The sequence below is a fragment of the Drosophila ananassae genome, chromosome 2L (assembly GCF_017639315.1).
Source record: "Drosophila ananassae strain 14024-0371.13 chromosome 2L, ASM1763931v2, whole genome shotgun sequence".
Taxonomy (NCBI): Eukaryota; Metazoa; Arthropoda; class Insecta; order Diptera; family Drosophilidae; genus Drosophila; species Drosophila ananassae.
In genome coordinates, this window is record NC_057927.1 from 19,374,464 (window position 1) to 19,401,519 (window position 27,056).

Sequence of the window (27,056 nt, forward strand, 5' to 3'; positions counted from 1 at the left end):
AATCCAAAAAATTTGTCATACAAATATTGCACAAAATGGATCGGACTGTGAGTTTGCACACCCATGTGCGTGCACTCGTACTTCATTGTGCCGCACATGGCAAAACCTTCGATCAAGTGGTGGTACGTGTTCACGTTCATAATCACTAAAAATACGGTATTCGGAAACCTAAAGACCACAATACACAATATACAATATATACAAATTAAGAAGCAATTTTCGCTAATGGTCGTCCCACCGATTCGCTGGTATAAAAAATATATGTATGCATATTTAGCGTTGGCCAAAAAAGCAAACTCCTGCAATTAGCTGGCGACAGGCTCATCTAGCAATGCGTAACGATAACTATTCACTTGATCCATGTTTACTTTAGTCGCTGTGTGACATTGGCCAGGGCCACTGCAAAGGCCTGGAGGGCGGAGAAGGGATACTGAAAATCCAGGGTATAGGCATTGCCGTCGATGCGTCCAAACTGCATGACCTGATGAGAGACGAAAAAGAGCTTCTTTAGACTCTGGGTTAAGGATATTTTTGAAGTAGTCAGTAACCTGTTTGCCACGAAACTCAATCTGAAAGTTCTTGGCCGACTCTTGGGTAACACGGCCTCCAAAGTCCAGCTGGTACACCTGACTCATCTCGTTCCACATGGGCGCCTTGTTGTGCATCACAAATTCACGGCGCACGGGTGCAGGATTGGCGCAACTGGCACTGCCATTTGGTTCTATCTTTCCACGTTTTAACTGCAAGTGTATAAATTATTTTAATTTTCAATTATATTGAGCTATTTTCTTACTTTTTGACGCAGTTGGGCCTTTTGAAAGGTTTCCAGGTCCCTGTACTGCTTGCCATTGCCCGCATTATTGCTCTCCTCACCAGAGCCATTGGTCTGGTTACCCTCGTCATCGGAACTCTCGATGATGCTCTGTTTTTTTCGCTGGCGACGATTCAGCAGCGGTGAGTTGAGGATGTGCCTTATGGGTGAGTTGCTCTGCTGCCTCTTGTTCTTCTTACTGGCTGCCGGGGAGGCCGGAGAACTACGTGGTAGTCGCTGTGGCGTGGAAGGAGGCGTCAGACGACCCTCGTCAAGATCTCGAAGTCGGCTTATTATATTCTCCAAGGTGGTAAGGGCCTTTAAATTTTAAATAGTTAATAATTATAAACATGATCTTTAGTTTACCCCTAGAAGTTGAAAATCTTACTTGTGTATGCAGAGATACAGATGCTTTGGCCTCCACAGGCGTGGCTTCTACAGTTCCACAAGCAGATCCGCTGCTTTCCGGCTGCTGCCTCTCCAGAGTACTGCTATTACTAGCCCCATTTACTTGGTTCTGGGGCGGATCCTTCCGCCGCCAGCGAACCTCCGAGAGTTGTTTAACAAAACTAAAGCCATTATCCTGCTTTCGGGCTAGCAAAGGAGTGGAGTTCTCCGTACCAGCCGACTCCTTGTTGCGTCCGTAACCAAACCGATGTTTCCGAGTAAAGAGCGGGGAGTCAGTGAAGCTGGTGATGACATCGAAGCGCTTTTTGGGCGCCGGTTTGGCCTGGACGACAGCTGGAGGCTCCTTAGCCTGCTCAGTCGATGAGACTGCAGCGGCGGTTATCTCGTCCAGCACAGAACCCGTCGATGGCTGACATCGCTTGCAGGCACTGCTTGGATTCATGTTATTGCGGCACTTAAAGCAAAGCGTGTTGGCTGCACTGCTGCAGGCACTGCTGTCGGAGATCTCTTGTAGCTTTCTAACCACCTGCTCATGCTCCTTGCTGGATAGCTTCGTCTGGAGGGAGAGTAGATCGCAGGAGTCCAGGCTCTTGGACTTGCCCGTCTGTTGAAGCTTGTGCCGACGAGCATCTTCTTGTTGCTGCTTTTTCCTGCGATTGCGCCTTTTGTCCACAAGAATGAGGCGTTTGTTGGGTGCATCCTTTCGCAGGGCGGACAGAGCTTCGTCGGAGGGTGTGATGGCCACCGAATCCAAGTATCCCACACTGCAACTGCGCGTTATGGAGTCGGGCAGGGCTGGAGCTATAGACACCACTGTGGGCGTTCGCTTCATGCTGCTACTGCTCGTTGTAGGCGTAGGAGATTGGGTCTCCTCATCGATGTACAGCATATCCTTTCGCTTAGTGGAGGCGGCGGCATTCCCAGCAGAGGATGACGAAGAGGAGGGAACCATGCATTTGACACGTGCGTCCATACGCTCCAGATTTAGGTTCAGGTTTAGCGGCACTGGGTTGACATGGCTGTTTGCCGAACGCACTGGCTCCGACATTAACGCGTTCTTCACCTGCACCACATTGTTGGCATAGTCAGCATTGCTTGAGTAGGACATCAGAGTGGTCTGACCAGCGGCTGGCACAGCTGGTCGTTCAAATATTATATCTGAGGGTGCCACCGCATTCTTGGGACTCTGCAGCGTGGGCACTGCTCCATCGCAATATAGAGGCGAAATGGCATGACGGGATTGGCAGCTGGAATTCGAGCTAGAGCGACTGTAGCTATTCTTGAAGCTACTGATGGTCTTTGGCCTGGTGATGCTCTTGCTGCTGCTAGGCCCTGGTCCCGACCCATTGGAGGGTGCCTGGTGCAGCAGAACTGTGGTGGACTGGCAGGCACTTGCGCCAGCTTCCTGCGACTCGTTAGAAGAATCATCGTCGTAGCTTTCGGCACGTGCCAAAGGACTTATACCCGGCGAGTTTCCCGCACCCCGCTCTGAACCATTCACCGTCAATGAGTTTTTGTGCCGCGCCAAAATTCTGTTTGGACGCGGAGACATGGGAGCTATCAACGGGGCGGAGCCGCCTTCGGTCAGCCTACGTTGTGGCATCATCGGTGGCTTCAGTGCAGCCATTTCCTGCGTCGAAGTCACATTCACCTGCGGCACAGTTTCATGGTGATTGCCTCCGGCTTGGTGCTGATGCTGGTGATCGTCCTCGTCCTCGGAAAAGATGTTTGGGTTGAAACTGGGATCGGGACCGGGTGGAAAATCGTCGCGCAGCTCTGTTATGACCAGCGTCATCTGACGCGGCTGCAAATGCAGTAGGGACGTCTTATAAGTTACTTGGCCTAAATTGGCTGGGACGGTTTTGGCAAGTCCGTGGATCTTGAACTTGGTTCCCCATATGTTGGAGGTCACTTCCACCAGTTTGACTTCCTGCTTGAGAAAATGAATAGAATCAGTGATGGCGTGGGTCTTCTTAATAGTATAGTGCCACCTACCTCCGGCAGGGTATCCACGTAGGCCAGCTCGTCCAGGCTATCCGGATCGTTGCCTCCTCCGGTGCCAGAAGTGCTCAGCCGATCGCCCGTCTGCTGGCGTCGTTTCGGCCGCACCCGCTTCTTCCTGGGTGTTCTAGGTGAGCTGTAGCGGGACCTTTCGTCATAGTCACTATCCGAGGAGTCGGTGCGGCCACTGTTTCCCGTTGTGGTGGACTGGCTAGATCCCGAAGAGCTCTTGGCCTCGGCGGAGTATTGAAAGTATAAAGGGGTATCTGAAAAGGGGGAGAGTGTTCCATGAATATTCCCACCCAGATGGTTATGAATGCTTTACCATTAACTTGAGGATCAAAGATGACAAATTCAGGTCGTATCTTTGAGGTGCGCTTTCCCTTGAGCAGCGGCACTAACCCACCCAAGTACTCCAGGTAGAGGGTATAGCAAGTACCAGAGCTCAGGTTGGAGTCATCATCATGCCGGATCATGGTGCAGTGCAGCCGGGTCGAACAGAGCGGTGGTCGCGAAACAAAGTCACGCAGCGACTTTAGGTCAGGTACACAGCACTGAAGGATACATCCCTGTTATCAAATATCATTTTCAAGTGTTTCCTTATTCACTTACTCGTATCGTTTGAGCAAACAGATTGCCAATGAGAGACTTAATCCTAGAAGGCAACGGCAGCAGTGGCAACAGGGACTCGGAGCCCACGCTAGCCTGGATCTCCAGCCGGCAGAGGAGCTGCAGGGAGGCCACCCGGCGTGAAACCCAGGCTATGTGTACCTGTGTCCCTGTGGCAATGAACAGCCGCTTATCGTTGTGGCCCCAGGTGATGGCCGATACGGTCGAACTGGTGCAGGGTATATGGGCCTGGTACAGACACGTGCCCGTCTCCGTGTAGAATTTCACCAAATTCGTATAACTGCTGGGCGTGCCCAAGTCCTCCGGTTTGGCACCATCTAATCCTGTACGAAGGGTGCCGGCTACGGCCAGCAGTTCGCGGGAGTTGCTCCACTCCATGACCATTCCCAGGGCGCCATTAAGGCAGGTGTTGATATGTGCGGGTGAGACGTCGTCAAACGACTTTAGCAAGTAGATGTAGCCATTCTGAAAGCTAACGGCTAGGACGAAGGAGCGTTTGGCTGAAAGAATATATGTTGATACAATTTTTTATGTAATATAAGAATCCTATAGGTAACACTCTATTAAGGACATATCAAAGGACTTGGAGGATCGAAAATCGAAATAATACATACAAATACAACTCACCCGCATTGGTTACACCCGGTTCCGCCTCCTCGCCCTCCTCCATTTTGAACTTCTCGCAGGACCAGGCCATCGAGGTGATGGGCACATCATTGGAGAGCTGCACCTGCGACACCATAGCTCCATGAACATCCATCACGATCACCTGGCCCTGGGTGGTGCCGAAGTACACCTGCTGGTCGTCGGGCGTCCAGATGCCGCAGGTGATTGTCGACTCGAGGTTAAGCATGGAAGACCAGTAACGCTGTCCCGCCACAGATCCCACCAGCACAAACCCATCCTGGTAACAAATAAGAGCCATGCGGCCATCATGCGACCATGAAAAGTGGGTCACCGGAGTGTTCCGATCGTTGATCAGCTCGATGGACCATCTCCCCTCGTACTTGATCCACACAAAGATGATGCCCGAGCTGTCGCAAGAGGCTAGCTTCTGGTAGGGTTCGTTCCATTTCACAAGAATAACCTAAAAAGGACAATGTGTAAAATTCATTGCCAAAAAATTATATAAAATTGAAACTCACATCCGATCTATGGCCTCTCAGATTGTAGTTGGTCCTTAAAGGATAGTCCATGTTCTTGCGGCAATGCGAGGTGGTGAAGGTTACACCCACAATGCCGCGCACATTGCCCGTGGCCAGCCATCCCTCCTGGTAGTAGTTGGTGCGGTTTAGTTTCCAGCCCTCATCCTGAAAAGAGTCGAGAATCGAGAAACGGATAAGTCAGAGATGTCCAAAGCTGGCGACATCTGCTAAGTCCTCGTCACTTGCGAGCCAAGTGCCCTCTGCTGACTTGAAAAACGGATTACTGCATGTTCACAGCCTCAATTGCACGGCCCTGGCCCAATCGCCCATTTTCTCATAGACGCTTTTTCCAGCATAGACGGCCCGGAGCCGGCGGTTGGGCAAATATGCTCCACTTTGCAAATGCATCTCCTATTCCTTTGAAAGGCTCAAACTGCCAGCTGCCTACTTTACTGCCCGAGGCAGTCATTTTGCTCTCAATCCATTTCAGTTTCCCCTAAATAGCCACTAAAAAGGGTATCATTACCATGGAGATAAGCCTTAAAATTGAAGCGATCTGGATGGGAGCTTTTGGGGTAAGGTTATTACGATTAATTATAAGATGATGGCTCTCAGGCTTTTCAGCTTTTAATGATTTAAGCTCTGACTTCCTACTTAACTTAAACATCATACAATATTTATCAAAGATTAAATATAATTTCTTTCTTTCCATACATACACTTTTAAAGGCTTTAATATGGATTTCTAAATATTTGTTGTACCACAAACTACCTAAGTAAACTGCTTCTTTCATAATGAAAAGCAATCGTTGAATTAAAAGCAATTAAGTCATCCAATTAACATTTCAAAAGGTTCCTTCAGTCATCAGCCAGTCGAGCATTCAATTTGCAACTTTTAACTTGGTTTGTTTGCCAACTACCTCCCTGCTGATTTTCCTTCTTTGGCAGGAACTCTTTGCCAGTTTATCAACTGCAGAAGGATTGCTGCAGCTGCATTCAACCGCAGATCCTGCAGTCAGCTCCAGTTTGATTGTTTTTCCCACTGGCCCTCCTATTTTCCACCTCCACCATCGCCCTTCAATTGATGGTTTTTATTTCTGTTCTGAGCTACGGAGGCGGCAGTGTTCACAATAGCTTAGCCTACATTTCAGCGCTTTTGCGCTTTGACTCGGCCAGCGAAAAAAATATTCCAATTTAAACAGAAATTCGGGCGCTTCAGCGTTCTGGCTAATCCCCGGCTAAGCCAAATGGGCGTTTTCAGGGCCCAAATCCAATTTGCGAGGCATAAATTAAAATGCCGCCGTTGCCGCAACAGCAAAAACAGCAAAATTTGTAATTTCCGCCGCGTCCACTGGGCAAGTTAATTGCTTTATTAGCCCGATTGATTGATGTGCATATGCTGATGTCCTTGCGTTGGCTTGATGGGTGCGGAAAATTCAATTATACCATCGGACACATTTCCCCAGACGATGGTCAGTTGTCGGATACATACATACGTATGTTCCGATCCATTTATACATATGAGTATTCCTTCGACAGGCCATTGAATGGCTCACTGCCTCATTATGGCACAATCGAGCACGTTGAGAACGCTCCACTGGCAACAATTATGAACGGCATTCAGCATTTCTTTGTCGAGTGTTATTAACCTTTCACTGGGCCACTTGAACCGGATGACGTTGCCGGTCTGCCATCCGACTCGTTGGATGCAGCGCCCGTGCTCTTGGCCAAAATAAATGCACTTGAGACACTTGAGCAGTTGGAATTTTGTATTTTCCGATGATTTTCCATCCATGTTCTGACTTTGTAGTCCTCTATTTTGCAACAGTTTCATTTAATAAGCACAACTAAAAAGCATGATTTCACAAAAGCATGTAATTTTCGTCCAAAAATTCATTCATTTGGAAAATGTTAACACAAACAAGCGATTTGGCTCGAACAATTGATTATTTAAGGCTAAAATAACACAATTTCCAAAAGATAATAATTTTAATTGCCAAATCGAGCATGAGAAATTGAATTTAAAGTGGCATAAAGCGGAATGCTGGAATATTAAATTTTTCATCACTTGCCGTTTAGTTGGTTGTAGCTTAAGGCTACAAGTTGGCAATCGAATTAGGCAAAGTTTGCTTTAGGCATTCTAATGTCTCAAATTGCCATTGCCATTGGCTAATGCAATTTCCCATAAATACTGTAATTTAATTTTGTAGACAACAACTACAGCAGGAGCAACATCAGCACCGTCAATGTCAGAGCTCCGACACGAAGGCAAAAGGCGTTGACAGCCTCGCACTTTGGCCATGTCTTTTGGCTCGTTACAGGATGCTGCTGATGCTGATGCCGCCTGAAATGTTTAAGTGGCTACTTGTGACTTGTTAACCGTTTGACGACGTTGACAACCTGCCAGCCCTCTCTTACTAAATTGCCATCCCAGCCCGTGCTGAATATTGAAGAATATTTAAATTTCTGTTGGCCCGAAAAGTTTGTAATGCAGCTGGCCCAGAACAGAGCCAGCCTGCCCATGTCTGATTTGTATCGCAGTATCATGCTGCAGTTGCGGTTGCAGCAGCACTGCCTCTGTGGCATGTTGCCTCCATAAATTATGTTGCACAAAACAGAATTCAGTTCGCAGTGCTCCATTTCAAATTCCCCTCTAGCCCTCGCACACTCACACTCACGTGTCCCTCCGAATGTACGCGTTTAATTAAAATACCCATTTTTAACGCAGGCACCTGAAAGCCCCCCAGCTCCCCACCTGGCCGCATTAACCATAATTGCAATTCATTATTCATGCCAATGGCGAACCGTGCCGCATTCGCATCCGCTTCATTATCTTCATCAACAGGGCCTAATGGCCAAAGCCCCGGCTAAATGAACAACTAATGTCAATAAACATTTAAAATATTTAATATTTGGCTCAACGCTGCACAAGTGGCCAATAGAAAATCAAAATCCTGTTAGTGTTTAATGGAAAAAAGTGAATAAATTTGAAAAGCCACGTTAATGATGTGGAGAGCTCTAAACGACCAACCAAAGCCAATAAATATTTTATGAAAAGTATACGTAATACGTTGAATAGGTCTTTTCAAAGCTGCTTAAATATATTATACAAGAGTTAATAACAATTTGAATGAACTCTTGTTTAAAGTCCCCCTAAGTCCTTGCGTAAATTGAACCTAATTCACGAAAAACTCTTGAATGAATAAAGCCACTGTGACAAAGTCAAAGAACTCTTATGCAAAAAAAGTCCTATTTATATATAGAGGCAGATCTATATACGCATCATTTAGGGCTATTTTTGTGGCTTTTCGTGCCAATTTTAAACAGCCCCCTCCCAAAGACAACAACTTGGACGGGGGCATGGCTTTTTTCGGGGTCGTTGACAAAGAGTTCAAAGATTCGCCTGGAACGCCATCGAATCCAATCGGGTCAAGTGCAGAGACAAATAAAAGCAGTCGAGAAACTTGGAAATCACGGAAAGAGAACTACTCGATTGCCCAATTCCTCTCGGCATTTCTTAAGTATTTTTTTTGAGAGATTGCCCGATGTTCTCTTGTGCCGCGAACGAAAGTGAATTTACGGAAAACTGCGACGATCTACGATCCGTCAGGCACTTGGTCAAAACTCAGTTGCCAAAGTTCGTTTGCCGCGGCGCGTTCGAAATCTCTCGACCCGGGTGGATATTTCTGAAAATGTGCCAAATCCACTGAGTACTCTCTATATACGCGTATTCAGTAAATATTATTTGCGGTAGAACTAAACACAAGACAGGGAAAATGGGTCCAACAGTATTTTGGGTGGTTTTCATCGCCTGCCTGGTTTCCCTAAGGAGCGGGGAGTGTTTTGAGGCCAAGCGTTTCTATGGAGTGGGACAAAGGATCGAAGGGGACCAGCTTCTGGTCAAGGATGTACGACATTCCCATCCAACGGGAGTTGATGAGCTGCCCGAGGTCGAGTTTAAATACGATGTGGTGGAGCCAATTACTTGTGTGGAAATCATATCAGAGAATGTGAGTGTTAAAAAAACTACAATATTTTTAAACAAAATATGAGTTTTTTCATAATTGAATAATATTTTTATCTCTAGTATACTGGCTATGAAAAAAGCAAGTTTATACAATTTTTTCTGCAGTCATAACTCAATAATGAAATTTTAAACTGAAAAGAAAAAAACGGATATGATGAATGTGGTGTATTTTTTCTGACCCCTTGTCGCTTGTTATGTTTTTTATTTGTGCTTTATTTTGCACATGCCCGAACCAAAATAGAAACAGAATCTCGCCTTTTTTCGTCACAGCCGACGACAACAAGTTTCGACCATAGATGTGATTATTTATATCCAGTGTTTTCGGGGCGGCTGGGTCAGTGTTTACTATATCCCTCATATATTCCTCATGCCATCTATTTTTCCCCTCTCATTTCGATTTGTTTTATTTCCCCTCAAAAATTGATTTAGTTATGAGCTTCAGAATTATACGTAACATTTTAAGTGGCTCACATTTAGACGTCTGGTGGCGATGGAAAGTAATCTAAATGCACATTTTTGTGTGTTGTATAAGGCAATCGAACGCTTAAAAGCCAATATAAATGAAATGGCCTCTAAAAATATTGAAAAATTGGGAAATGTGAAAATTGGAAAATGCCGACAGGTCTCAGAAAAAGGGGCTGAAACACAAATGAGGCGAAAACGAATATGTTATTTTGTAGAATATACTCAAATGCATTTGCAAATTTCGAACATTTCTAAAGACAATTATGACGCGAGATTTTTCCCAGAAAATACACAATATTCTCCTAAATCAACTTATTCAAAGTGTATATATTTTAAGTTCATGATTCTGAGACAGCCAGATCGTGTAAACAATTCGGAAATTTTGGCATATACTGATGGATATTGCCTCGATGGACACGCCTGACTGGGTCGCCCCTGAAACCGTAAGATGATTCTTATTTATGACCTTCTTTTTTGCTGTTTTCAGAATATTTCAGCGGAGGTTGAGTTCAGCTTGGTAAACCGTCTGATTGTGGGAGTGGTTCGGTTGGCGGGCATCAACAAGAATGATACATCTGGCAGAGGGGAGTTCGTTACGCTTCCCCCAGTAACCGAGTTCGACGTGACCATCATGGTGTTTGGCATAAACGGATCAATACCCGATAATGATGTCTCCCTGATAATAAACAGGGATCAACAGTTTGTTGGCGTACTGGAGTCTATCGAGGGCTTCGAAGATGCTGAGGTTTTTGATGTTTTCGACTACAACCGACGCGATGCCTTGGAGGTTGATGATGAGGAGGAAGATGAATCCGGGGAGGAAATCATAGAAGATACGGAGGAGCCAATAGACACCACAGATGATTTCGATAAGGGAAAGGATAAAGAGATCGAAAGGGGAAACCGCCAACTGGGTAAGTTAACAAGTAGTAAGACTTGCAACTTTTCATTACAAGCTCTTTTTGCAGGCGATAAATTTCTGTATGATTGCTATCAAACCACTAACAATGATTCCAAGATGCCAACGAACAATTCCCTGATATTCTACTACATTGACACAACCTACATAACCTATGTGCAGTTTACTATTTTCGATGTGAGTAATCAAGCTCATTATCTTTAGAATTATTTAATAATGGATGTCCTCCCTTCAGCACTTTGCCGGACGGAACTACTCCGATGCCAATTACTTGCCTCCTGTGGTGGAGTTTAGTCACCTTTCCCCTGGCACCATGAAAGCGGTCGTCACTGACTTCAACTCCTTGAGCCTGTATGTCGGTATGTTCATCTATGGCTACCCGGCCGGCCAGGTACCTAATACCTATGCTCCATTCCTGCCGCTCCCGCCGCCGCCCGATTGGCAGAAGCCAGTGCTGGACGGGCGCACTCCCATGTGGACGCCACTTCAGAAAATGCAGCTCCTGCTGATGACAGGCCAGATCACCCCGTCACCCGAGTCCGCCGTCTCTGACAGTGGCGAAAATGACGAGAGTAGTCGTACTATCCGGCCGGAGGAGATGCTGTTCGAACACTCGGAGGTGGCGAAGGATGAAACGAGCTCGGCACTCCGGCTGGATCAGATGGACAAGGGATTGGGGGCTGTGCTGGGACTGCTGCTCCTGATCCTTTACAACTAGAGTGCCCGGCTGGGGAGGCATTAGTTAATCCATGGAAAGCTTTATGAGTAGTCTTTAGTCCAACATTCTGTGTATTGTATTTTATGAAATAAACTTTTGGCCTAAGCCAAGGCACACACCCTTCCGTTGGTTTCTCATATCCTTCTTTAATCCTGTAAGGGCATATAGGACCTTTGAGAAGCTATCAATGTTATTACTAAGTAAGGAGCTCTAGAGGTGTGTTTTTTTTTTCAAAAAATGGGTTTGAAAAGTTGTTCTGCTGTTGTGAAATTTTCTGCCAATTACCGGGTATCTCATAGTCAATAGCGACGATATCAGCCTTCTTACAAGCTCCATCTCACACTCTGCAACACAACAAATTGGAAAAGTTGCGGCAAAAGTAGGTCATGGCGCTGGCTTGGCCCCTGACCCGCACCCACACTTACATTCATACATAAGCAACCGCAGGAAAAAAGCCACGCCAAGACCAACACTCTCGCAAAAAGGACTCACACACACGCAACCCTCGGCCATAAAGCAACTCTCTTGGCAAATTATCTGCGTCGGCGGTGGTTGATTTGGAATTGCAGACAAAAGGAAAAAGTGGAAATCCAACTGACGACAGCAGCACCATCCCCGGCGCCTAAAAGCAAATGTGTTTATTTGCTCGGACATTAAGTCAGACCCAAATGTGTCCTTTGCTTTGGCAATTTATGTTCCTTGTATTTTGTTTCAACGCAGCCCCGAAAACGAACCAAATAAAAATGGGAAAAGGCAAATTCCAAATTCCGAATGGAAATTACTCTCCGAGTTCGAAAAGCGAAAAATCACGAATGAGTGATTTATGACGGAGCCTATATACCAAATAATCCTTTAAAAATTCAAATTGTTCGCTCTACCCGAAGGCATAGGGATTCTGAAGCACAATACAAAGCACTTGTGTCCGCTCGGCGATTGTCATACGAAATCTAATAACTTGAATTTCAATTTCCGGCTATCCATGTTCCAGCTTTCCTGTGGCTCTCCTGCGCCGTCATTTCGTCCTTTGTTCCTTGTCGCTGGCAGACGGACAGACATGCGGAATATAAAATACAAAATGCTACCTGGAAGTATGCAGCAGCAGGAGCACTAAAAATGTCACTGCCACACAGAAAAAGAGAGTAGCAGAGACCAAGATGAAGCCGGCCGGGCCCCGGACTGAAGGCGGCATAATGGCTCTAGGGGGGCCAGGCCAGGATGGCTGTCCGGCACAAAGGACATGTGTGAGTGAATGACTCCACCAGAGCTCTGGAAATGCTAGCAGATTGGACTTTTACCGCAATGGTCTGTGTCTCGAATGTCTGTTTGTTTGTTGGCATTGCCGCCCCTCGGGGGCACAGCTTTCCCAACAATATTTATGTTTAATTTACAACTGGAATTTAACAATATATATTTGCAACACTTGCAGCAGTTCCCACATGGAGCCAGGAAACTTTAACAGTTTCGGGAGCCAGCTTGGCAAAATTGAAAATTTTTTTTCCCCATTTTATGCGGACAAATGCTTACGAAAAGTTTTTATGCTCAGACATATAATTCTGGTATTATGCGAGGGTATATACACTCGTAATTGTATATCAGATACACTCAAAGAAATCTATTATTCAATTAGCATCTTAATTCTAAAACCTTCCAGGAAATGCTTAACAGCCTTCGTTTGTCTAAAATGCTTAGTTATAAGTCATTTTTATTTGAAATGCTTTTGGACTTTTATAAACAATATTTAATAGATTTTTGTGTGTGCCAATACTTTTTTTCCAGAATTTAAAAGTGTACTTGTGCGACTAGGCGTGGCATTGTAAACAATAAGGGATAAGAAGCGTACAAGTGCCGTCCGCCGCCAAGGTCCTCCCCTCGCCAATCCGCTCGAGCCCAACCCGATGGGGTGACGTGAGCCTTTGTCAATAACTTAATAACTTAAAATATGGTTTAATGCTCACGTAACAACATTTTGCCACTTGTGCCGAGCACGGGGAGGTGTGAATGAATGGATTGGATGGCTAAAGTGGTGCTGTACTGGGGTGCTGTGTAGAAGGGAAACCCTTTTGGGCGTTTGGTTGCTTAAGGTTGCCTCCCCATCTCATCCAATCCTCCTTCCGCCAAAGCCCTGACAGACAATGCCAATGGCAATGGGAATGGAACAGTGACTTGAACTGGCAATGGCAAACGGTTCCTTTGGCTTACATCAGTATAGCCCAGGATATTCTCCTGCCATACCATTGGATGGCTATGTGTGTTCTTCGCCTCCTGGCTGTGCGCACGTGCTCCACCTTTTGATCCTTTTTTAATACCAGCCCAAAAAGCGATATCGATTTTTCTTCTTGTATGTATGTTTTTTTCGTACATGTTTGTTTTTTTTTCCAACAGGAGATGGAGAGTCCCACTTGGGATATAAGTTGCATATGTGTTTCCATTTAAAATAATTAAAATATACGTATACAACCCGGTGCAACCTTGGAAGGATGTTCTTTGGAGCGGAAGGGGAATTGTACTTTTTATATATTTTATAAACAATTTTTTCAACTTTACGGCAGACTTTCTGGATGAAATGTCAGCCTTATGGGCCCGAAACGAGTCGTATATAATTCCACATTACCACAATTCGGTGGAGGCAGTCGCTCCAGTGCATCCTTTCTGCTCCGACTGCATAATACATTTTCTCTCTCCGCTTCTTTTTTTTGTCATTTGTATGTTGGGGACAAAACTCAACTCATTAGCGTGTGGCATGGACATGGGAATGGGAATGGGAATGGGCATGAGGGCGAGGGCGAGGGAGGAATGTGGAAGATGGTTTCACAATGGGAACACGAGGCGTGGCATGTGGCACATGTCTGGCTCACTGGTTTCTGCATTTGAATTTGCATTTTATTAAATTTCAAAAGCTCTTCTCACATGTCCCCACAAACAGCACCTCCCTGCAGCCATCACCCCTTGCGCATTTGAGGACTCACCTGAAGGGGGCATTGTTAGACAGGTGGGTGTGGGTATGGGCGGTGCAGGGTGCTGCCAAAAGAGGACTGATGCTGGTGGGTGGTGCCGAGTGCAAAGGTTGAACATTGCATATTTATGCACTTAATAACGCATTTTAGCATGCTCAAGTGCAACTCATCTTTTGTTACATATCCTGGGGCAGGATCAGAGGCAGAGGCAGGGGCAGGGACTGGGGAATGAGTGAAACTTGAGCGAGACAAAGTGAAATGAGTTCTTCTTTGGAGAGACAGCATCCAAATGCATTCTGTGTGAGCTGACAAATGGAGCATGAGAGCAGCTGACACGAGTTCTCGTATTTCTTGGATGCCCTCAGCAAAATTGAAGAGGATTCCATGTCCCAAAAAAGTATCCAAAGCCAAGGATATTACATTCCAAATGGTTTTCACAAAGAAAAAGGAAATTACAGTCTTTCTCTGAATAATGGCCATAAAAGGTAGTATCTTTGTCTTTGCAAATTAAATTCCTGCAGAAAGAAGATCTCTAACACCCAAAATCTAAATGAAATCCCTAGGATTCACAATCAACTTTGAACGCTACATTCCTGGCGAACCATTCCGATGCTAGTCTTGGATTATGCAACAACTGTGGCAGGGCTGTTGCATAATTGATTGATTGAATCCGTATGCAACAATTGAAGAGAGATGGTTAGTCATCGAGTGGCTCGGACTATGTGTTTTGTGGGCGTTGGGCTTTGGCATGTGTTTGTCTTGGTCGTTCTGTCCTAGCTGGCCATTGTTGGTGGCAAGTGGCAAGTGGAAAGTGGCAAGAGAAACACAGAACACAAAAACCGCAGTTACTGGCCGGCCAGCTCCATGGAAGACTGCTGAAAGCAAACAAACAAACCGACCGACGAAATGCTGGACAAACCAATCAATGACACAACTGAAAGCCACAACGTCACCCAAGTGTGAAGAGCCAAGTGGCAATGATTGAACAGTTGTGCACCCAGAAAAAAAAAATTAACTACATTTTAGGTATGGGTTGGATTGGCATTTAGGTTATAAGCTTATAGAGTTATTTAAAGAGGCAACTGAAAGTCACCCTTTGAGGTTATTTAAAAATAGTGTCGCGTAAAGTCTCCCCTTTATAGCCCAATCTAAGCGTCAATCTTAAATCTTAACTTCCCACTTAAAATTTCTGTTGGTGTAACTTGCAGTCATCACTTTGGCATGTGCGGCAGCCATGTGGGCACATTAAATTACAGTTTTCCGAGCCAAGAACAAACAAACGAAAGTGCAGGACCTCTCAAAGGATGTGGCGGTCACCCCGGCCGATTGTTTGCCGTCGCATGGCACAAAAGGCCTGCCGGTCTGGCGCCAATCGGGGCAGGCAGGCAACTCCTCGAGCCGAGCCACGTCCTTGGCCAGGGTGCAGCTTCTAATTGAAACTGTCAGCGACAGAGCCAGGCCGTAAATCAGTGCCGGCCGTAGAGCGCTTAGCCAAGTCTGTTTCTCTTTCGAGATGTTGCCGCTGCTGCTGCCTAAACAATTAAAAAGTTTTCAATTAACTCGCAGCTACGAAATTGGCACTTGTAATCGGCACCTGTTCAACAAGCGTAACAAACAGAGGCCTGCGGATGTTTTTCGGAGATTTCCGGGGAAGCAGCGGCCCGGTCCTTCTGTTTAAATAAGCTTAGATTGCCGACAGCCAGAGGTGGGGGGCAGGGGAAAAGGGGGTGTGGCAGGATGGCAGCACTACCACAAGCGAGCACGTAATACATTTATTACGCGTGAGCACGCCGCTTCCCTGTCCGTGTGCCTATTTCGGTTAGCTTGTATGGGTGCGTGTGTAAATGAGTTTTCAACATTTCGTTGCATACTTTCGGGGTAGTAAAAAGTTTAGCTTTAAAGAGCAAACTTCGAACAAATCCCCTGCCATGTACTGAGCAAAAAAATGTTATCATGATTCAAGGGTGAAAAATATTCCACTCTGGAAATAGCTTTCTTTTGTAAATTATCTCGCTAATTAGGATTCGTTATTTATTAGGGTTTTGGAACAAAAAGTCTGGAGAATATTTGACATTTTATGAGGAAAACTAGAAATGAAAACTTTCTTTAGTCTTTTCCAATTTTAACAAATTTAAACTCAGATAGCCATGTTTCCTATAGAAATCAAAAACTATGGAAAAACTGCATTTAAAATCAAGATGTTTTGCAACCAAAATGTGCCAAACTTTTTCTTTGTAAAGACCTCCTTTTATGTGCATATAATGGAAATGGAAACGAAATAGTTGAATGCGTACAGAAAAGTGGAAAAAAGCTCGCCGTTTTCACGATGGCCAGTGAAATTAACTTAGAGCACGCACTAACCACTGGAGCCGGCACAAAATGCGCGACTAAAGGCAGAATGGTCTGCTGCACATAATTAGCCAGTCACTGGCCGAGGGCTATTCAAGTGGTTTTGTGGTCACTGACCAGCATCAGTGGCGCCATCACAGGAAACGGCAGATGGAGTCCCCACTTTCGTCCTTATATAAAGATTGAAAAGAACTCAATTATTTTTTACTGCGCGTAATTAAAACTGAGCAGAAACACACGAACATGGAAAGTGGGAAAGGGGGATCCTGGATTGTCCTGTTCTGGCAAATATTAATGATGTTAAGCCCTCCTTCAGCTGCTAATGATGCTACTGGCACTGCTACTGATGCTTCTACTAATGCCACGACTCCTGAAACGTTTGCCAACTTCATCAACAGTTGCCAAGTTGATTACGCTAAGTGAACCATTTCAGCCAAGCCATCAACATCAGCATCAGCAGCGTCTTCAACATCAACATCAGTCTGAGCGAAATTGTTACTCTTTTTGCATTATTAAAAGTTTTGCGCGATGAGGCGAGTTCATAAAAATGCGGCATACTCTCGAGCTCATCATAAATATGCAAAATATTTATATTCCCAGTTGCCTCTGGTAATTTAAAAGCCTTTCGGGACAACCTAAATAGAGATGTCTACGTTACTTTTTAAAATTATTCATCATATGGGGTGGAAGGAAAAGGGATACAGAACTCATAACCAATTCACTGTTCTAGTCCTTTTCTAGCCCTTCAGAGATACCTCAAATTTCATTCGTCCTTCAAGTCCTGCAAAGCAATGGGAACTGCGCAAAAAGCATACAAATACAAACTTTGCATTTGAAGTTATCGTTTCGTCATTTAGTTATCGTTAGATTTCATTTGTTATGTGTTTTGCATAATGCCCGGCCCAACGGAGAGGAAATTATGGGGCTTGAGCAGGGGATTTGGCTTCGGAAAAACACGACATGTGTGTCATATGCCAGAGTGCCGGCTATTAAGTTTCATTTTATGATTGGAGTTTGTGTCCTTGTCCTCTGGCATGTCAATTTGCTGTGTCAATTTATGCGAGAGGTCCGCGGCAGTCGTTCAACCCTTGGGAGATTTGAAGGAACCTCTTTGTTTGCCTTTTCAGTGCCACTCGAAGGATGTTGTTTCGGCTCTGCTCTAAAGCATGGACAAACAGAAATCCAATAAATCAACGCGCACTCAGACGACGCTGACGATGACGCACTCCACCATCAATATTCTATTAATGGCAGTGCAGTTGTTAAAATGTTATGATCCCAAATTTGACTCCTTATGGCAGATGGGGAATACTTAAAAAATCACTTCGGAATATTTACTTGCATGCTTTAATATGCATATCTTGGCGAGATGATTTATGGAAGCCGAAGGAAATGGAAACGAGGACACAGTTCCTGCTTATCGCCTGTAAATTGCGTAACAAGAAATTAAGCTTGTGGCTTATTGGACTTGCAACTGGAATGGAAACGTAATCGTAATGGAAATGCAGATGGAAACGGAAAAGTAAGGGTTCTTGTAGGCTTTGTGGTCTTTGTGGGGGGATGGCTGAGGCACGCGTCTCCGGCAAACCTCGACACGTGTCCACACTGCCGCACAAGTACACTCAGCAGCACTCGCTCGAGTGTTGAAAACGAAATTGAAAACTGTTAAATAAATCGCAAACGAGTTTATTGCTCGAGCCCGGTCCGAATGCACAAAGAAGAGCTCGAGATAACCAGCATAGCACACACATACCACATAAACACACCCATCTAGAGGCTAGAACACAACTCCCCCACCAACCACGCATCCTTCACCGAGAAAAGGACCGCAGACAGACCGAGGATCCACTTGAGGCTGCGTGGGCCGCATTCACTTAACTTTAATTTTGCGCTACAAAACACAAGAGCATATGGTTAAGGGAGGAACCGAGACAGACGTGATTGGATTTTTATATTCAATATAAAAAGGATTATATGGCATTTGTTGTGCAAGCATTGAAAGTTCATAATGATTGGAAAAGTTAGGGCCACTCAGACGTAGTCACCTACCCGACACCCGGGATATCACATTCCCCACTGAGTTTCGTCTTACACGTGCAGCGTAAAATCAATTTTGAGCCCGAAATGAGCCCGAATGAGTGCAACGTGGCCACTGGGGAATCCTATTTTGTCCTTTTCACGCCCAGGACCACGGGCAGGTGTACGATGAGTATAAATAGCTCCTGGCGGAACCTTAACCACGGGTGTGAGCCTAAGCACTTCCGGTGTGAAAATGGCCGGCATGTGTGAAATGACCGTATACCAGGTCCGTGGATTTATAAAGATTTGTCTATATGGTACATAGATACCGTATTCCATAGTCTACTCTCAAATTTATGAGCCGACCACATATGCCACCCGGCCAGTTCCGCCCTTCCGGCTAATGGCCAAGGGTTTGGCCTTAATAGTTTGGCCTGACAGTTTAAAGTGTGCGACAGTTTAATGGAGTTGGTCCTGTATTTATTGTATTAATATTGCAGAGTCAGCAGGAAAAATACGGTGGGAATGACCTGCAGATGCACTTAAAAAAGTTATATACATTATTCTCTTTTTTTTCTTGCTAACCTAATTCTGAAGCTTTGCAATTTACTTTTTCAGTGCACTTTTTTATATACATATGTCCAGTTAATGGCTTGTGGGCTGGACGATCGTTAATAGTTAAGTACTCACCTCGGGTATATCATCTGGCACCTTTCCCATCCATGACAACGAGAGTATCGTGCAGTCGCATTTTGTATTGATGTTTCGCTCGAAATGTAAATGCATTTTACGGCCCAATAGCACCAACAGCGAGTCCCAACTATTTCCTCAAGTTGTTGTTATTGGCGGCTGCTTAGAGTTGATTTAAGCCACACACATGTTGCTAAAATGGAAAGGCGGAAAGGGGAGAGGGGTTAGCGTTTCATTATCGTTTAGTATAACATGCCAATAACTAATTTACGATGAAAGCCAAATGGAGCTGCTGCCGTCGTTGTTAGCCATGTTGCTGATGTTGTTAGTGTTATTATTGTATTTGCTTCTGGTGCTGCCTTATCATCCCAAAGCACACACACACCACATATACACACTCGGCAAGCAAAAGACCTGCCTGCGGGTCATTGGCTGTGTGGCTCTTACGGGGATTTATCGGTGGGTGGGATTGATGTTTCGGCATATGCTAGCCGTACTCCCGCCCTTCGGTATCAACTTCTTCATCTTCACCCTCAAGCGTTGACAAATTGCATCGCACACAAACACACACATACACACAGAGAGAGAAGAAGAGAACATCCCGGGAACACGGTTCACACACCCACGTACACGACATAATTTGAAGCACACTTTGCCGGGCACACTAATTGGTATTAGTGGGTAAGTGGTTGTGTCCTATCTGCCTCTGCTCCGGCAGTCGGCAGTCGCCAGTCGACCGGCTAACCCGGATAACCCGAATAACCCTCTCAACCACACGCACAGCGCTCATAAAAATGCTTTTTAGCAAATGGCTGACTTTATATAAATATTCTGCAAACTTTTAGGTAAAGGACTAGCAGGAAAATAATATGAATGTTGCGCCGGAAATTTTCCATTCAGCCAATCCCTTTTATAAAGCGCTAATTAAAAACATGAAAACGTCTCATAAGCTATTCGAATAAACCCATATTTGCAAAGATAAACAAATAGACTTTGAATCAAATGCTACAAACAGATACTCACTTGAATAACAAATATTTTGGAAATAAACAATTCAAATGCACCCCATATTTCGTTACAGATAATGGATATACAATGCATATTACATATACAATATTTGAAGTATGCACACTGAAAGATATTTTCATGCTTTTTAAGCCCAATTAATAATGGTTGAAACACAAATTTAAATTCTTTCAATTCATCAGATACATTTAAATATATGAAAGATGCGTCTGCAATAAAAGCATCAACAGAAGTGCTCTGTCACTTTCTGGGAACCACTCATTTGAATTATTTAAAAAGTTTTCGGGCAAAAAGTCGAGTAATGTCGAGCTGGGCTAAGAGCTCTGGGCCAAAGGAAAGCAATCCCTTGCTGGAAAACAGGGACAAGACAGCTCTCCAGTACGAGAATGTTTCAAATTATGCCTGAATAATTGATGTGGCTTGATGCTGCTGTCTGTTGTCTTGTCTGATGACTGCTTGACTAGCTGGCTCCTGGATCCTGGCCGGAGTGGAACGTTTGTTTTGTGAATTTCGTCTAGCTGGGAATTGCCTGGGGCCGAGAGTAAGAAGAGGGATGGGAAGGTAAGATCCTGGCAGGGACAAGAGCACACACACACACACATGCTTCAATTATATTGTGCGCTTTGTCTGATTGAATCTGACATGTAATATACCATTTTTGATTGCGTATACGCCCCGTGGGTGAGCCGTCATCACCAGAATCAGCTTGGCTTAGACTGTTTCAGACTGTTGAGAGGACCGGACCGAACGTACTAATGCATTCTCCGAATGGATACGTAATGGCAACTTTCTGGCGATTGCCCTTTGCCTGCTTAAATATTGATAAAAAGCCAACTACAGCCGGTTATAAATTGAAGAGTCCTTTGAATTCCATTTCAATAACACAGACAGACAGAGAAGGCAGCGGCAGCGGCAGCGGCGGCGTAGGTAGAGGACAAAAAGGCGGGATAGGGAGGCGGGAAAATGCATTCTCGAGTAGTTCATGAGATGAATGATTGCACATCCGCCGTGGGGCACTGTCGGTACGTGTTACTTTTGCCACTCTGCCACCTACAGCCGTTGTGTTCGGCTGCTTTTAAATTGTTCGACGTAGCTGCCCCACTCTGCGGCATTCGGCCTGCCCATTTCCACTTCCAAAAACCCTTTTTACCCTCTCTGAACCTGGCGCTTTTGGCGCTTTCATGCGACATTGAGTACTTTTTAGCCGTGTGCGGTTCATGGTCGCCATAACGCTTCCAAGTAACGAAAATAGCTGAGAGGCAGAGGTGGCATCAGAGTCGGCGGCAGCGGTGGCGGTGGAAAACTGTCGAAATGCCAGTCAGAATCGAGGCGGAAAACTCGGTGCAGGTGTGCAGTTGTGCAGCGGACACGACAGCGCCTGGCCAGACATCATGAATTATGCATTTGGCCATCAACAATGGCGCAAGCCTTGGTAATGGCAACGAAGGAAACTTCCGAATAAATACGATAAAGCCAGCTTTACGCCAAAAACCATACGTTCCTCATGTACTGGCACATGAAAACTGTATGTGCTTTAGGGCGTTATTACTCAATCGATTCGAAATTGAATTGTTGTTTATACAATTGCTGCAATTAAGGTCCTGCGAATGCTTTGTGAAAATATTTCAATCACAAGCAATCACAATAAATCGGAAATCACAAATTCCTGCCGGGTGTAAATTTGATTAAATTCCGAATAAACATTTGGAATTATTTAACGGAAATGTTTCCCCAAGTTACGAGTATCGTACTACCCCTCACAAAAGTTGGATATGCCATTTGAAATACGACAAGGATTTATTTCGGCTTTGCCATCAAAAATTAATTATGTGGAAGGAAGCAGAACGCAGAATCGAGCTAACACATGTACACATAAACTCAGTAAACTTGTTAGTTCGGTTTTAGCTTCTTCCTCTCGTTTCGGCCTGCAATTAGGCTGCCAAAATGAGATTGCGTATACGCGCCGTTGTACGCAGTTTGCCCTAAGGCGCTTAACTATTATGTAGTATCAGCCTTTGCTGCTACTGTTAACGCCCAAACTTTTCCTCTCCACTCTAGTTGGCATAATTTTTGGCATGTGCTAGCCGGCCATACTCATGTAACGAAGTTTGGCACGAAAAGCTTAGTATATTGGACACAGAAAATTAAGCAAAGTAACTTAAATTACTCACAGCTTCTAGCAGAAACTACATTTTCTAAAATCCTTCCACACTCTGCCACTTTTTATAATTCTGTTAGAATATTAGCTGTGTATTTTATTTAACTGAGCGAGGGTGTAGTATGCTCATACATATTATATTTTTATATGTATGTTTAAGCCACAACCATGGCGGAAAATGGTCGTGGACAGTATTCCGGTTCCTACCCCACATAATACCGCTAAAATCCAGATTTACTTTTTTATCCCTGGCGCATGCCTCTCCATTATGTCTGCGAATTAATTGTGGCAATTTTCTTTTGATCCCCAGACAGAGCAGAGCACAATTTGAATGCTCGCAATTATTTCATTTTCATCATGCTTTTCATTTGGCTAACGAGCCGGCATTGTTCATATTTTCTTGACGGTGACGTTGATGTTGAGTTGATGGTGTTGTGGCTTCTGCGATTGTTATTGCTGTCAGTGCGCAGGGAATGTCCTTGAACCGCTTAAAACTAGCTCAGCTCTCTGCTCCTTTGCATACAGTATAATGAAAGTGCAGCGGTGCATGCAACAAGACCCGCAACAACTACAAACATGCACCAAAAAGTTGAGTGGAAGGAACGAACGAACGAACTTTGTGCCGAATTCTAAATTGGTATGCGTTGGTCGGCAGGCAACTTGGAAGGACTCTCCTTCGTGATGTGGTCACAGGAAAATGCATGCATACTTACACGCCAACTTATGAAGGTATTTAATTTTCCTTTGATTTTCAGCTTAATTTATGGTCAGAGTTGGTAAATTAAAAACCTTTGCTGTAGAAATTTCTCACTCAAAAAACACTTTTAATTACGAAAAACCCCAAATTAAAAACTTTTGTGATACAGTAATTAATTATACATATTTTTTGTTATACAACTTTGTTATAAATATATTGGATAGTCCTGTCTTTGGATTAAAGTCCTCCCTAATTATGTATCTGCTTTGTTGTGAGCCGCATTCCTGGCACCCAGCGAGACTGAAAAAAGTTCAAAGCACACTTTCCAGTCTAGCTCCCCGCCCCAGAAGACATTCGCCTCACAATTGGGGGCTGCAGGGCACCCAAGTAATTGCTGCGAGTTCAGTTTTTAACTGCCCATGGGGCATTCGCTTTAATTAGCCACACGCCAGCAAGCACAAGAAATGCGTTTTGAGAACAAAAATGGGAACAACCTGGTAAACAACAAAAGGCGACACCAAATACGTGCATGCATTTAATTGGCGATGTTTTTTTGTTTTTGTTATCCTTGAGCGAAGGATACCACTCTAACACTCCCTGTTTTCCTCAACTCTTCCTCAGTGGATGATGTTCGGGGAAATTCCCTTTTGTAAGAGTAAACCAGAAGCAAGAAAAAGCAATAAAATTTTGCATAAATGACGAAATAAATGACAGCCAAGAAAAGCAACATTGACAAATACGCACTCCAGGGATGGGAGGTTGCAGTGAGAGAAATGGATTATTGTTGGCTTTATATTAGAAGTAATCTATCAAGAATAAAGGACAATCTATGCTTCAATAGTTGATCATTAAGGCCTTATAAGCTTATGCTTAAATATTAATAGGAATTATAAACTTTAAGACTGTTTAGTGTTTAAATCTTAGACATTTTTTACTGTGCAGGAAAAACAGCTCTTGGGGGTGCCGGGTAGGACACATCGAATGTCTCTATGTGTGCACTGAGCTTTAATGGAGAGTCGCTGTGGAAAGGGACGAAGGGTGGCAGGGTTGGTGGGCGGTGGGGCACTGGGGAAATGCCGTATAAAAGCTGACGGTCGCTTTTCTCTGCTTTCGTCCATTGTTTGTGTTATTGTTGTTATTACTGCTGCTGCTGCTGCCGCTTGTTTATTGACTTTGCTTGCCGGGTTAGGGGCTGTTGGGGGTGTGTCGTATAATTTGTTTCTACTTTAACCTAACCCTCCCCGTCCACGGCTGACATGTTGGAGCAAAATTGTGCGACTCAGTGGCGCTATAGTTACCCAAATGTATCTCGTCTTTTTATACTTCTAGATACTGTTGCTGTTGTTGCCGGGTGCGTTTTTCTTTCTTTCTCTGGCAATATAAACAATTTTTCCATTTAGTCGCTGATGCCGATGCCACTGCCACTGCCTCCGTTATGCAAAATAATCAACGTGGCAGATTCAGATATTGGCAAAGCAACGAATAACAAAAGCAAAATTCGAATAGCCAAAACAAAAAAGCCGCCTGTTGTCAATGGCGAAAATATTGGCAAAACATTCGGAGGAACCGCAACTCGAGCTAACTGCACTTGAACTTGCCACAAACGCCCGCCACATCGTCCTCCTGCATCAACTCGAATTATATAATGCCAAAAAGCGATGTACGTAATTGGGAAACCATAAGCAATCTCATTTTACATTAAAGTTTAGATATCATTGCAAACTATGGGCGTTAGATATTACGTATACGTATCAAAAATATTTTAAATATTAAAATATTACGTATACGTAAGAAAATAATCAACTTTTGAAACATAACATGTATTGCACTGCTAGGTATTCCTGGCTAATTTAGCGAAGCTAAACTGTAGACGCCAAATGGCTTTGGAGGGGCAACAACAACAAAAACAACAAAAAAACTAAAACGCAGCAAAATAAGACAAAATGTAATGACCTTGGCAGCCAAGCGGCAACGCAACACACATTTCCACGCAAACTAACAAATCTCAAGCACACACAAACTTAAAAATAATTTCTCAAAGAGCAGCCGTGATGACGAGGAGGCCGCCCCAAGACCAAGAACAAGAACAAGAGCGAGACATTGGCGTAGGCGTTGGCGTTGGCATCTAAATTATGCAAACTGGGAAATTGTGGCACCAACACACTGACACACACGCACATACATATACGCTAATGTAGCATCAGGCCCACACGTCCAGCTGTCGCCCTATGCAAATGTAACGGTTATGTGGCTTAAATGCTTATCGCTCCGGCTGACCAACTAACGGAATTTCAATTTCGGCACGGCTTCGAGCGAGTTGCTTTTTATAGGCGTGTGCTCTTGATTGCTGCAGAACCGTATTTCTCCCGCCGGAGTCGTTTTCCAATTACGAGAAAAGCAAAAAAAAAAAAAAAAAAAAAAAAACATAACACACACACGCATACAATGAAGCTGAGTGGAAAGCCAATGCCGATCGATTTTCACTGTCATTGGCTCTGTTTGATGCGGATTAATCGAAAACGTGCGTGGGCAGCTCATTCAACTGAAACTAAAACCGACACCGACACCGAAACCGAAACAAAATCGAAGTGAATTTAGTCCTTCAAACAAAGTAGCAAACGCTAAGCAAATAATACTGATAAAAAAAAAAGAGGTTTGTCCAAGGCAGAAGTTAATACAGAAACATTTAGGGGAAAAAAATGATGTATACATAAGTAGGCCTTTAATTAACCGACAATTCGGGGAGTTGTGGCGCCCAAGGCGTTGTTGTGGTAGCCGCAGCAAAAACAAAAGCCTCAACACACCCTCGTACAGTCCAACTTGGCTATTACGAACGGAGCGGCACCTAACGGTCAAGAACAAAAATGGCCGTTTCCGGTTTCGGTTTAAAAGGTCTCTAGCGCTTTAAAGATAGTATTTAAGAGATAATTTATTTGAAACAAACTATTCTAAAATTGTTTTTAATTTTTTACTTTAAAGATCCATTTTTAAAGCTCCATTTTTAATAAAAAGAAAGAAACTATCTATATATTAAAAAAAAACAAAAGATGCTGTTACTACCCGTTCGGGTTAAGGAATTTGCCCTGTAGTATAGACATTCGCAGTGTCCGTGGCTTTGGGGCCAATCCACCACCGAGCGAACATAGCTAAAAAGGATGTTTCCCCAGCCGGGGGACAACGGAATTCCGCAACTCACCTGTGCTGTCCCGCCCCGCTCTGCCTCGGAGAGATGCCGCTGCTGTTGTTGGTGGTGGTCTGGTGTGCGGGATCTGCCGCTGTATATTGGCTCCAATCGAATTACAGCCTTTCAAGCGAAAAATTGTGTCTTTTTCCAAAGTGTTTTAAAGGCAGACGTACCGGTTCCTTTAAACGTTTTCCCGTATTACCGTTTTCTTGTCTTGTTTTTTTGCTTTTCAGTCACTCACACACACTGCTGCTACTCACACACTCGCACACACACACTCACACGCTTATAACGGCACATGCAGCGGGTGGAGTTCCGTTAGCACGCAATGCTTGCAACGACGTCCGAACGTGGACTGCTGAGAATTTTGAGTCAGATTCAGGAGCGTAATGTACTGATGGAGGGGAGGCGGTCTGATTGGGGGGCGGGGGGAGAGCGCGCCTGCGCCAGTCCATCCACATAGTTCTTATCACTGAGTGGCTGTCAAACTGACGGAATTTACGCGGTTGTTGTTAACGGTATTGATTTTTTGTTGGCTTGCATTCGCTGCACTCGCCAGCGGTGGAAGACGCTAATTGAGGTATTGGCTAAAACTACACTAACTACACACTCTTAATCTAAAAAATAGTTTATTTTTACTGTAATTATAAAAAAAACATCCCGAATGCCGGAGCAGGGTGCTTAACCTGGCAGCCGATGCGTTAACAGAAGCATATTAACATTGTAATCGAAAGCTTACGTTTTCAGAAAAGCTCTCTTTTACATGAAACTATGCGCATCGCATACACTGCGAGGATTTTTTTATTATGACATGAATGTATCTAAAACTACTTTCATTAATTATTCCATAACAAAA

General features: G+C 44.4%; 2 protein-coding genes across 3 annotated transcripts; one reads left to right on the forward strand and one right to left on the reverse strand.

The window, feature by feature from the left end:
• On the reverse strand, positions 1 to 26,936 carry LOC6499090 (tubby-related protein 4). Of its 2 annotated transcripts, none has more exons than XM_014910414.2 (11): positions 26,213 to 26,936; positions 19,136 to 19,328; positions 4,996 to 5,160; positions 4,478 to 4,937; positions 3,833 to 4,350; positions 3,546 to 3,774; positions 3,215 to 3,486; positions 1,200 to 3,149; positions 794 to 1,129; positions 549 to 740; positions 1 to 481 (listed from the first exon to the last, which is right to left on the reverse strand). In XM_014910414.2, the coding sequence occupies exons 2-11, from the start codon at positions 19,229 to 19,231 to the stop codon at positions 365 to 367; spliced, it is 4,335 nt and encodes a 1,444-aa protein (XP_014765900.1). In that variant the 5' UTR covers positions 19,232 to 19,328; positions 26,213 to 26,936; the 3' UTR covers positions 1 to 364. The 2 variants fall into 2 exon arrangements, with proteins under 2 accessions (XP_014765900.1, XP_014765899.1); XM_014910413.2 differs by having other exon boundaries at positions 1,200 to 3,152.
• LOC6501472 lies at positions 8,489 to 11,241 on the forward strand. Its single transcript, XM_001955286.4, has 4 exons — positions 8,489 to 9,004; positions 9,974 to 10,400; positions 10,455 to 10,582; positions 10,641 to 11,241. Exons 1-4 carry the CDS (start codon positions 8,771 to 8,773, stop codon positions 11,121 to 11,123), a joined length of 1,272 nt encoding a protein of 423 aa, XP_001955322.1. The 5' UTR covers positions 8,489 to 8,770; the 3' UTR covers positions 11,124 to 11,241.
• Positions 26,937 to 27,056: the final 120 nt, after the last annotated feature.